General features: G+C 38.1%; 1 protein-coding gene across 1 annotated transcript in view; it reads left to right on the forward strand.

Moving 5' to 3' along the window:
• Positions 1-12,510, forward strand: part of STAT4 (signal transducer and activator of transcription 4) — a 105,318-nt gene extending 92,808 nt beyond the window's left edge. The window contains exons 17-24 of the mRNA XM_005902977.3: positions 894-1,029; positions 2,780-2,829; positions 3,068-3,162; positions 4,283-4,419; positions 4,753-4,944; positions 6,587-6,653; positions 7,556-7,673; positions 12,123-12,510. Coding sequence (XP_005903039.1) covers positions 894-1,029; positions 2,780-2,829; positions 3,068-3,162; positions 4,283-4,419; positions 4,753-4,944; positions 6,587-6,653; positions 7,556-7,673; positions 12,123-12,149 — 822 coding nt within the window. The 3' untranslated portion in view covers positions 12,150-12,510. The remainder of the gene's footprint in view (positions 1-893; positions 1,030-2,779; positions 2,830-3,067; positions 3,163-4,282; positions 4,420-4,752; positions 4,945-6,586; positions 6,654-7,555; positions 7,674-12,122) is intronic.
• The last annotated feature ends 297 nt before the right edge of the window (positions 12,511-12,807 follow it).

Genomic DNA, 12,807 nt, shown 5'->3' on the forward strand with positions numbered 1-12,807 from the left:
TTGCTGTTATAAAGAGTTGATCTTTTGCAGTTGATCATACAAAAGATCCTCTTGTCTAGAACAATATTAGAAAAGACCATCCTAAAACAGGAGTCCCAAGTTAATTATGAGTTCATATTATAGGATTCCCTTCCTTAGCCTGGGACTTAACTATTTTTGTACTTTGGGATGCTTTGTCTGGTCAAGGTATAACTTGTACTAACCCATGATAAACCAATTAAATATCATGATACAAGTTTTGTTTAAGATTAATATTATTTCAGGGGACTTCCCTGGTCCAGTGGTCCAATGGTTAAGAATCCACCTGCCAATGCAGGGGACACAGGATTGATCCCTGGTCTGGGAACTAAGATCCCATATGCTTTGAGGCAACTGAGCCTGTGCACCACAACTACTGAAGCCTGTGTGCCACGACTAGAGAGTAGCCCCCGTTCACCACAAATAGAGAAAGCCTACTTGCAGCAACTAAGAGCTCCCGTGCTGCAATGAAGACCCAGCACAGCTGCAGTGAAGACCCAGCACAGCCAAAAATAAATATTTTTTAAAAGATTAATATTATTTCAGAAGAGAGTATCTGTTTAATTATTTGTTGGACAGTGTTAAGTACTTGTATGAGTTGACTGATAGTCTATAGTCCAGGGAAAGTTAAAGAGCTGCCCAATGATTCTTTAGGGATAAGATAGAACCATATATTACATTAGACTCAAAGAACCAGGAACTCTTTAGGAAAAGACAAAATCAGTCTTAATTTAAAAGCACAACAGAGATGAGACAATAGATCTGTATTGTTAACTTAGGTTAACCTGAAGAGTTTAATCAGGAATCCTATATATTGAGCTGCAATGTATTCAGTGTGATTAATACATACAATCATCAATACAACTCTGTTTCAGAACTTGGTTTTCTTTAATAATCCTCCATCTGCCACTTTGAGTCAACTCCTGGAAGTGATGAGCTGGCAGTTTTCATCATACGTTGGTCGTGGCCTGAACTCAGATCAGCTCAACATGCTGGCCGAGAAGCTAACAGGTAAGAGCTGGCATATATGGAGGACTTGCCCCTGTTTCTGGTAATCAAGAGTTTTAAAGAATGAGGGTGATATTACTACTAATAATAATAATGCTCACCACAATTTATTGAGTGCCTACTATATTGCTGGATATAGGGCTAAATGCTACATTTTCCTTCTCACAGAAATTCCTTAAGGCAGAATATTGAGGATAACTAATTATTCTATTTTTTTATTCTATCCATTCTATACATGAGGATAGCTAAGTTCAGAGGTTAAATGACTTGCCACAGCTAGTATGTAGCAAGGACAAGATGCAGGCCAGGACTGTTCAGTTCTAAAGTACCTTCCTTTCTATTGGCACTCCAGTCTCTAGGATATTCTTATGCCATTTCCACTGAATGTACTGTGAAGCCTTAATGCTGCCTTGATCTTTCATATTAATATTACAGTGGTTATTAACCAACTGGAAAACAGCTGATCCCAGGGTCAGGAAATTTATTTGAAATTTTAAAAACTACCCAAAGTGAAAGTGGTAGTCACTGAGTCATGTGTGACTCTTTGGGATCCCATGGACTGTATCCTCTATTTATGGATTTCTCCAGGCAAGAATACTGGAGTGGGTAGCCATTTCCTTCTCCAGCAGATCTTCCCAACCCAGGGATGGAACCCTGGGTCTCCTGCATTGCAGGCAGATTCTTTACCATCTGAGCCACCAGGGAAGTGCCTGATCATAGTTAATTCTTCATAGCAGGAAAATTTCAGTTTTGACTGCTATGTCTAAAGTTTGCCAAATAGTCGTTGGTACTCCATATAGTGACTACAGTGTAAGTTTTTTCTAAAAGAATTTTAGAAGATATGTATGTTTTGACAAACCTAGGGTGAACACATTTAGCACCAAGAAAAGAGTTAAAATTGAATTTGTATACATTTCTAAAGTACAGCCAAAGATGTATTTGATTAGCAGTAGTGAGTCATGTGTGATTTGGTTAAACTTGACTTAAAAGGGATGCCATGTTGCCCTTGGATCTACTATCTGAGCACTTGATGTTTAAATAAATTGGGAATATTACAAAATTTACTTAATATAAATATTGTTTTTGATCCTTATTTAATTCATAAACCACAATAGTGGCATTCAATAAATATTTGTTAATGAGTGAATAAAGCTTTTAAATATATAGTATAAATAGCAGCCATATTTTTTTCAGATCTTCATCAAATTATTCTTATAATTTCCTTAAATTTTAGACAGAAATTCTTTTTTCATTGCCCTGGATCAGAACAGTCAGTGGTGGTTCCTTATTGCTAAATGGATCTCTAGTTCATTCTTTTCATGATAATATTCAAGACTCTTGGCAGTCTTGTTTTCACAGATTTATTTTATAATGTTTATTTACCAACATTAGGCTGCTCTTACGGTCTCATATATAAGCCTTGTTCATATCCACTATGCCTAAACCTACATTACTCTTGCTACTGGAGTGGCCTCTTCCTTGACAATTTATATCCTATCCATTCATGGAGGCCTGGTTCTAGACACCCACCCACTTCCTAAGGCTATCTTTAGCTCCTCCATCGAAAAGAATTCTTTCCTGGATAAAAATTTTCATGACATCTTATTTTTACTGTTTCTAGCATTGAATACACTGCAAACCCATAGCAGGTGCTTAGGAAATGCTTGGGGGAGTGCAATCCAAATTGAGCACCAAGTTGAAGAGTCTAATTATTTAATAAAAATCTCAATCTCATTCTTTTCTTTCATTCTAGTCCAGTCTAGCTACAATGATGGTCATCTCACCTGGGCCAAGTTCTGCAAGGTACAAACGGGGAAAGGATAGCATCATTTAGATTTTTTTTTTAATGTTCCTTTTTAAGCCTCCATTATCATAATTTGAGATTTTGAGGGTTTCCTTGATAAGGTTATTTTAAGAAAAACCTCTAAAGTGTTTTCTCATTTAAAATATATATTTCACTGGAAAAAGCACAACTTGAACTATCATACCAACATTACTATTGGCACAATTATTGTCCTAACATGTTTGTTTATTCCAATAGGAACACTTGCCTGGTAAATCATTTACCTTTTGGACCTGGCTTGAAGCAATTTTAGACCTAATTAAGAAACACATTCTTCCCCTTTGGATTGATGGGTAAGTTCCATGGAATAATATGGAAGATTATATTTTCCATTATGAATTCATTCAGTTATTTTTATACTGTCAGTTTTTTAAAAATTGAAGTGTAGTTGATTTACGTCATGTTAGTTTCAGGTGTATAGCACAGTGATTTAGTTGTACATATTTATTCCTTTTTAGATTATTTTCCCGTATATGTTATTACAAAATATTGTATATAGTTCCATGTGCTATACAATAGGTCTTTGTTGGTTATCTCTTTCATATACAGTAGTGTGTATATGTTAATCCCAACATAAATCCTAATTTATCCTTCCCCTCACCCCACTTCCCCCTTTGGAACCATAAGTTTGTTTTCTATGTCTGTGAGTCTGTTTCTGTTTTGTAAATAAATGCATTTATATTATTTTTTAGATTGCACACATGTGATTCATATAATATTTGCGTTTGCCTGACTTACTTCACTTAGTATGATATTCTCTAGATCCATCCATGTTGCTGCAAATGGCAATATTTCATTTTTTAAATTGCTATGATTGCATTGTATATATATATCATATATATGTTTTATATATATGATATATATATATATTATACTACATCTTAAGCCTGTTGTCTGTTGATGGACACTTATGTTGCTTTCATATCTTGACTGTTGTACACAGTGCTACTATGAACAGAAATAATAAATATAGGAGAGGGTGTGGAAAAATGGGAACCCTTGTACACTGTTGGTGGGATTGTAAATTGGTGCAACCACTATGGAGAACAGTATGGAGATTTCTTTAAAAAATAAAAATAGAGCTGCCTTGTGATCCAACATTCCCACTCCTGGGCTTATATTCAGAAAAGACAAAAACTCTAACTTGAAAAGATGCATGCACTCTACTGTTCATAGCTTCTTTGTTTACAGTAGTCACTTTTTCTTTTCTTTCCTTTGTAAGCATATTTAGTGTCATAGAATGGAAAATAGTTGCAGTTTCTTACATTCTTTATCACATATTGATATTTAATCTGTATAAGAGTATTTTAGGCATTATTGACTTTTGATTATATTAAATTCAGGTCTGTTCTTTGTGAATGCAACAAATTATAGTCTTTGATCAGATGAAACTATGCCATGTTCTGTTTTTAGGTACATCATGGGCTTTGTTAGCAAAGAAAAGGAACGACTCTTACTAAAGGATAAAATGCCTGGGACCTTTTTGTTAAGATTCAGTGAAAGCCACCTTGGAGGAATAACTTTCACCTGGGTGGACCATTCTGAAAACGGTACATGCTCACTATTATTTATTCATGTGAAATTAGCATTGAGTTTGGTTATTGGTCTTTCCATCTTCAGAAGTGTGTGGCCTGTTGTTCTATTTCTCATGTGTTCAGTGGGTTTGAGTATTAATTGTTACAGTTGTTCCAGAAGAACGTAGCATGACTTTCTCACAGCCTATGTGGGTGTCCTCTATCATGTGGCCATCTGTACTCTACTTAGGCAGAGAAAGGCTGGCCTTGTTTTATAACCAGTGACATGAAGAGAATGTAGGCTGGAAAAATGGCCACAAAGAATGCCTGCAGGATCCTGAATATTCCCTCTGTTTTCTCTTTTTCCAGGAGAAGTGAGATTCCATTCTGTGGAACCCTACAACAAAGGCCGGCTGTCCGCTCTGCCGTTTGCTGACATCCTTCGAGACTACAAGGTTATTATGGCTGAAAACATTCCCGAAAACCCTCTGAAGTACCTCTATCCTGATATTCCCAAAGACAAAGCCTTCGGTAAACACTACAGCTCCCAGCCATGCGAAGGTTAGGTTCTTTCCATTTGCTTTTTCTTCTTAAGATTTTGGAAAATAATCTCAGATTGCAGTAAAGTAAATGAAGTTCCTCTCTTTATGTTGACTTTGATCATTATAAGATCTAAGGGGCATGTGGAGGTCAAAGCCTTAGAAATAGTGTGTGAGCAGTTCCTGAAAAGAACAGCAGGGACTGTCCAGCTAGCAGAGCGGTTAGTAATCAGTAGCTAGACTTCCCCATGGCTATGGGAACTTCTCAGCCACCAACAGTTTCATTTTTCTCCCTTCTAAAGTAGGAGTGGCACCAATTTCACCTCTATGCCTGGGGAGAAAAAAAGAGAAGAAGTAATGATTAGAAAGCTGTTAAAAGTCAGGCAAGGCTGTTTTCCTTTCTTACAAAAGAAGCTGAGAATTGATGAGCTTTGTATTTTTTACTTACTGTACTCTCACAACTCAAAGACTATTGTTCCTTTGCCAGGGAGGGGACAAGGGGGTCTTTATGCTTCATCCCCTCCTTCCAGCCTATCAATAACAAGTCTTGACGTGCCTGCCTTTCCTGGTTGTATGTAAAGGGCTGAAAACGATACCTGGACAAAATAGGCATTTGGTAAATATTTGTTGAATACATGAAAAGAACATTCATGAAATAGTGAATTGTAATATGTTTACCATTCTGTTTCTTTAAATGAAGTATATATGTGAATGTGTGAATGTGTTAGTCACTCAGTCATGTCTGACTCTTTGTGACCACATGGACTGTAGCCCGCTAGGCTCCTCTGTCCGTGGAATACTCCAGGCAAGAATACTGGAGTGGGTAGCCATTTCCTTCACCAGGGGATCTTCCAGACCCAGGTTACAAACCCGGGTCTCCTGCACTGCAGGCAGTTTCTTTACTGTCTGAGCCACCAGGGAAGCCCAGAGTATATATAAGCTGTTAAAACAGTCATCCATAGCAACTTAATATATGAGCATCACCTTGAGGAATATGGAACAGTTGTCACTCACAGCAGTGACTTGCTGCCACCCTCCTTCATCCCCTTCTGAAACAAGCAAAAGACAGCAACCACCACAAAAACCTTGAGACTTTTAATTGTTTCTATATCTGATCAAATGAAATAATAAATGTCAATGCAACAGATTACACTTGAAAAATTACAGTTGGTCCTTACAACTGGATCAATGGAGTAAACCAGAGGAATTTGAGGGTGAGGATTGCACACAATATTACTGCTACCACAAGCAGTTATTGTACTTTTAACACTGAAGTCTGTGCTTCAAAACTTTGTGTCATTATAATATTATAATTGGAGTCAGTTTTAATGAAAAGAACTGCATTGCTATAAATCCCCAATCCATGAATAAATCTGTCCTTATAATTAAACTTAAATACTACAGGTAATATAGTTGATTCCCAATTTTGCTCACTCATTTCAGACCATTAATATGTAAAGTTAGATCAGGCCTGCCAAGAGATTTGTTTTTCTCTTCTTGCACATTTTATGCTCATCTGAAATGTCATTTCATCAATTCAACTAAAAAATGTGAATCACTAAACAATTATATTATCTCTCTTCCTTTTAGCATTATTTATCCTTTTGTAGATTTATAATTTTATCAACTATAATATTTTCCCCCAACATGCCTTTCTTTTCCAGTTTCAAGACCAACAGAAAAGGGAGACAAAGGTTATGTCCCTTCTGTTTTTATCCCCATCTCAACAATGTAAGTAATCTTAGTCACATATAAGATAATTATTATTGAACTTATCAAAAAAGCTGGAAACTTAAGGGTAAAACAGTGTACATATAACTGAGAATAAAGCATTTTAATGCTCAATGTCCCATTTTCTTTAACCCGTAAGTCTTTAGGATACACTACAGTCCATCATGAATGAATTCTAAAGTTGCCCTTTCAGTTCAGTTCAGTTCATATGCCATTTATTCCGTAGTGGGCTGAGTGCTCTGTTTTCAAATGATGAATTATTTGAAATTCAATAATCTCAGTGTCACAATAGAAGAAACCCTAAAAAGGTTCTTTTGAGGAGGTAGAAATTACCCCCTCAAGTTCTTGTGACTGGACTAATAATAAAATTGATACTAGGCAGATTAACAGGAAAAAGGAAAAATTTTAATTGATGTTCATAGAATTCTCATAGAAATGGGACTTAAGAAGTGGCCAGAGCAGGCAGCTTTTATACTTTTTGCACACCAAAAATCAATAACTTTGGGAGTAATTGACAGGACAAAGATACTTAGGCTTTGGGTGCTCAGGTAGTAAAGAATCTAAACAGAGTTTGGGCCTGCGGTATTAAATTAAAGAAGTAACAAGGCCCAGGCTTGTACAGGCTTCTCAGCCCCAAATGAATCCCCTATCTCTAGCAAAAAGGATGTTCTATCTCCAGAACTGGGAGGGCACCTCTCACAGAAGAGACTTAGTTCCTGCTTTCAGGGAGGCAGAGACAAGGGTCTGAGTGTCCCTCCTGCTTTGGATCCTTTAAAGTAACTTAAATCATTTAATTCAAAATAATCAATATGCCACTGAGGTACATTTTGGGGTGGCTTACCCTGGGCCCTAACAATTGCTAATGCAGTATGTTTAATTCTCTTCAATATTTACTCTGTTAGCTCTTCAAGCCGAAGTGATTCTACGGAGCCACATTCTCCATCAGACCTTCTTCCCATGTCGCCAAGTGTATATGCAGTGCTGAGAGAAAACCTGAGTCCCACAACAATCGAAACTGCAGTATGTTCCCTTTCTTTCCACTGCTTTCAAGGGCATTTCTCAGGAAGTGAAGGTGGTATGTGAATTAAAGAGGGGGTGAAGATATGCCTGGGCAGTGAGAAAACACATTTGTTGGAACAAATCCATGAGCATAATACAGTTCAGTTCAGTTCAATCGCTCAGTCGTGTCCAACTCTTTGCCACTCCATGAATTTGCAGCACGCCAAGCCTCCCTGTCCATCACCAACTCCCGGAGTTCACTCAGACTCATGTCCGTCGAGTCAGTGATGCCATCCAGCCATCTCATCCTCCATCGTCCCCTTCTCCTCCTGCCCCCAATCCCTCCCAGCATCAGAGTCTTTTCCAATGAGTCAACTCTTCTCATGAGGTGGCCAAAGTATTGGAGGTTCAGCTTTAGCATCAGTCCTTCCAATGAACACCCAGGACTGATCTCCTTTAGAATGGACTGGCTGGACCTCCTTGCAGTCCAAGGGACTCTCAAGAGTCTTCTCCAACACCACAGTTCAAAAGTATCAATTCTTTGGCACTCAGCTTTCTTCACAATTCAACTCTCACATCCATACATGACCACTGGAAAAACCATAGCCTTGACTAGACGGACCTTTGTTGGCAAAGTAATGTCTCTGCTTTTGAATATGTTATCTAGGTGGGTCATAACTTTCCTTCCAAGGAGTAAGCATCTTTTAATTTCATGGCCGCAATCACCATCTGCAGTAATTTTGGAGCCCAGAAAAATAAAGTCTGACACTGTTTCCCCATCTATTTCTCATGAAGTGATGGGACCAGATGCCATGATCTTAGTTTTCTGAATGTTGAGCTTTAAGCCAACTTTTTCACTCTCCTCTTTCACTCTCATCAAGAGGCTTTTTAGTTCCTCTTCACTTTCTGCCATAAGGGTGGTGTCATCTACATATCTGAGGTTATTGATATTTCTCCTGGAAATCTTGATTCCAGCTTGTGCTTCTTCCAATCCAGCGTTTCTCATGATGTACTCTGCATATAAGTTAAATAAGCAGGGTGACAATATACAGCCTCGACATACTCCTTTTTCTATTTGAAACCAGTCTGTTGTTCCATGTCCAGTTCTAACTGTTGCTTCCTGACCTGCATATAGGTTTCTCAAGAAGCAGGTCAGGTGGTCTGGTATTCCCATCTCTTTCAGAATTTTGTTTGTTTGTTGTGATCCACACAGTCAAAGGCTTTGGCATAGTCAATAAAGCAGAAATAGATGTTTTTCTGGAACTCTCTTGCTTTTTTGATGATCCAGCGGATGTTGGTAATTTGATCTCTGGTTCCTCTGCCTTTTCTAAAACCAGCTTGAACACCTGGAAGTTCATGGTTCACGTATTGCTGAAGCCTGGCTTGGAGAATTTTGAGCATTACTTCACTAGCATGTGAGATGAGTGCAGTTGTGCGGTAGTTTGAGCATTCTTTGGCATTGCCTTTCTTTGGGATTGGAATGAAAACTGACCTTTTCCAGTCCTGTGGCCACTGCTGAGTTTTCCAAATTTGCTGGCATATTGATTGCAGCACCTTCACAGCACCATCTTTTAGGATTTGAAATAGCTCAACTGGAATTTTGTCACCTCCACTAGCTTTATTCGTAGTGATGCTTTCTTTTTTTTTTTTTCTAATTTTATTTTATTTTTAAACTTTACATAATTGTATTAGTTTTGCCAAATATCAAAATGAATCCGCCACAGGTATACATGTGTTCCCCATCCTGAACCCTCCTCCCTCCTCCCTCCCCATACCATCCCTCTGGGTCGTCCCAGTGCACTAGCCCCAAGCATCCAGTATCGTGCATCGAACCTGGACTGGCAACTTGTTTCTTATATGATATTTTACATGTTTCAGTGCCATTCTCCCAAATCTTCCCACCCTCACCCTCTCCCTCTCCCACAGAGTCCATAAGACTGTTCTATACATCAGTGTTTCTTTTGCTGTTTTGTACACCGGGTTATTGTTACCATCTTTCTAAATTCCATATATATGCGTTAGTATACTGTATTTATGTTTTTCCTTCTGGCTTACTTCACTCTGTATAATAGGCTCCAGTTTCATCCACCTCATTAGAACTGATTCAAATGTATTCTTTTTAATGGCTGAGTAATACTCCATTGTGTATATGTACCACAGCTTTCTTATCCATTCATCTGCTGATGGACATCTAGGTTGCTTCCATGTCCTGGCTATTATAAACAGTGCTGCGATGAACATTGGGGTACACGTTCTAAGGCCCACTTGAATTCACATCCAGGATATCTGGCTCTAGGTGAATGATCACACCATCGTGATTATCTTGTTCATGAAGATCTTTTTTTGTACAGTTCTTCTCTGTATTCTTGCCACCTCTTCTTAATATTTTCTGCTTCTGTTAGGTCCATACCATTTCTGTCCTTTATCAAGCCCATCTTTGCATGAAATGTTCCCTTGGTATCTCTAATTTTCTTGAAGAGATCTCTAGTCCTTCCCATTCTGTTGTTTTCCTCTATTTCTTTGCACTGATCGCTGAGGAAGACTTCTTTATCTCTCCTTGCTATTCTTTGGAACTCTGAATTTAGATGCTTATATCTTTCCTTTTCTCCTTTGCTTTTCACTTCTCTTCTTTTCACAGCTATTTGTAAGGCCTCCTCAGACAGCTATTTTGCTTTTTTGCATTTCTTTTCCATGGGGATGGTCTTAATTCCTGTCTCCTGTACAATGTCACGAACCTCCGTCCATAGTTCATCAGGCACGCCATCTATCATATCTAGTCCCTTAAATCTATTTCTCACTTCCACTGTATAATCATAAGGGATTTGATTTAGGTCATACCTGAATGGTCTAGTGGTTTTCTCCACCTTCTTCAATTTCAGTCTGAATTTGGCAATAAGGAGTTGATGATCCGAGCCACAGTCAGCTCCTGGTCCTGTTTTTGCTGACTGTATAGAGCTTCTCCATCTTTGCCTGCAAAGAATATAATCAATCTGATTTCGGTGTTGACCATCTGGTGATGTCCATGTGTAGAGTCTTCTCTTGCGTTGTTGGAAGAGGGTGTTTGCTATGACCAGTGCGTTCTCTTGACAAAACTCTATTAGCCTTTGCCCTGCTTCATTCCGTATTCCAAGGCCAAATTTGCCTGTTACCCCAGGTGTTTCTTGACTTTCTACTTTTGCATTCCAGTCCTCTATAATGAAAAGGACATCTTTTTTGGGTGTTAGTACTAAAAGGTATTGTAGGTCTTCATAGAACTGTTCAACTTCAGCTTCTTCAGTGTTACTGGTTGGGGCATAGGCTTGGATTACTGTGATATTGAATGGTTTGCCTTGGAAACGAACAGAGATCATTCTGTCATTTTTGAGACTGCATCCAAGTACTGCATTTCAGACTCTTTTGTTGACCATGATGGCTACTCCATTTCTTCTAAGGGATTCCTGCCCACAGTAGTAGATATAATGGTCATCTGAGTTAAATTCACCCATTCCAGTCCATTTTAGTTCACTGATTCCTAGAATGTTGATGTTCACTCTTGCCATCTCCTGTTTGACCACTTTCAATTTGCCATGATTCATGGACCTAATACAAGGGATGTCTATATGTCCTGCATGTTGCTCTTATGGTGGGCACTGAAAGCAGACACCTATGCTGACCTGAACTGCTTTAAGGTCTTCCATCAAAAGCTGCCCAACGGCAAAATATCCCTGTATACCTCCCCACCTAAGTACACTTCATCCCTACTTCCACCATCAGCCCCGCCAGTCCCAACACATATCAGTTGTTAGATATGAAAATCTAGTATAATATTTATGTTAGCAGTTCAAGCACCAAAAATGCCAATTTTTCTTGATTATTACTTGCCTCATTTGTCCTGTCCTGGGATCTTCTTCAAGCAGTATATGAACAACAATCAATAGCAGCATAATAATGCTTTTTTGAGAACTAAATCATAGTGTTAAATGCAACTATATGCTCTAGGATGCAGTCTATTATTGTTCCCCAATATTGTCAAGCAGTTCAAAACTCCAGTTACATGAGGATGCGTGTACATCAGAATAACAGTGTCTTGCAGAGATCATGAGCCCCAAGAAATTTATATCTGGCTATAAATCAAGTGGTGTTTCATGTTTCTCTTGAAGATTTCCAGGGATGAAAAACTTACTCTCCAGTGTTAGTTGTCCTTAAATCATTTAGTTATAAGAGAACCTTTGTTACATTTTACACTCACTTCTTCATTATGTTTTTGTGGGACGAATAGGCCTTCTTAACATAGTTTTTATTTATTTAAAAAGTACCTTTAATTTTAGATTGACCAACCTCAGTTACTTTTGCAAGTACTGTAGTTAATTGGTAGAAAGATTATGAAGTAAAGTATGTATTTAATAGACAAGAGAATGTTTACCTAAGAAATGGTAACATATTTGCAAAACAATAGTTTGCTCAAAGGTTATTTTCATTTTTCAATTTTAGATGAAGTCTCCCTATTCTGCTGAATGACAAGATAAACTCTTGACACTCAAAAGAAGGAAGCAAATGGAAAAGTTTTAAAGACTGATCTTTGCCAACAATCACATCTGGTTTCTTCAGCTTTATATATACCAGTTTCCAGGAAATGATTAAATAGGAAGCTTTCTTCTCATTCTTATGATACCCCCAAATGGGAATGTCATTGAAATTCTAGAGACCCAAGCTTCTGATAAACTTGTGAGATAAAACACTTTAAGAAACCAGTGTTAATATAATATTAATGAAAGATTCATTTGTATGTGTTTCATTTCTGGTTTTGTTTCTGTTGTGTTACTTATGATTTTGACTCTAGAAGTTTTAAGTGTAAAGACTGCACAATAGGTGAAACATAACAAAGTCATATACACATTACTCACAAACCAGCAGGAAGGCTTGATGGAAACTGAATAAGCGAACATCCTGAGTTCTCGCAAGTAAGAGTCATCACACTGAATACAAGATGGAAGCAACGACAGGGCATTAACAGCAGCAATTCCCAGGTGAATTAGGAAGCCTCTTTGTTGCCATGTCAGTACTGTTCCAGCTTCAGGATTCACAGCTGCTGGCATCACTGCCAGGGCCTGTTAGGGGGAAGGATCCAGAGTCATCCATGGTGGCAAATCTCAGGCAAATTACACTGAAAGCAGAT

This window comes from Bos mutus, chromosome 2, assembly GCF_027580195.1.
Source record: "Bos mutus isolate GX-2022 chromosome 2, NWIPB_WYAK_1.1, whole genome shotgun sequence".
Classification (NCBI taxonomy): domain Eukaryota; kingdom Metazoa; phylum Chordata; class Mammalia; order Artiodactyla; family Bovidae; genus Bos; species Bos mutus.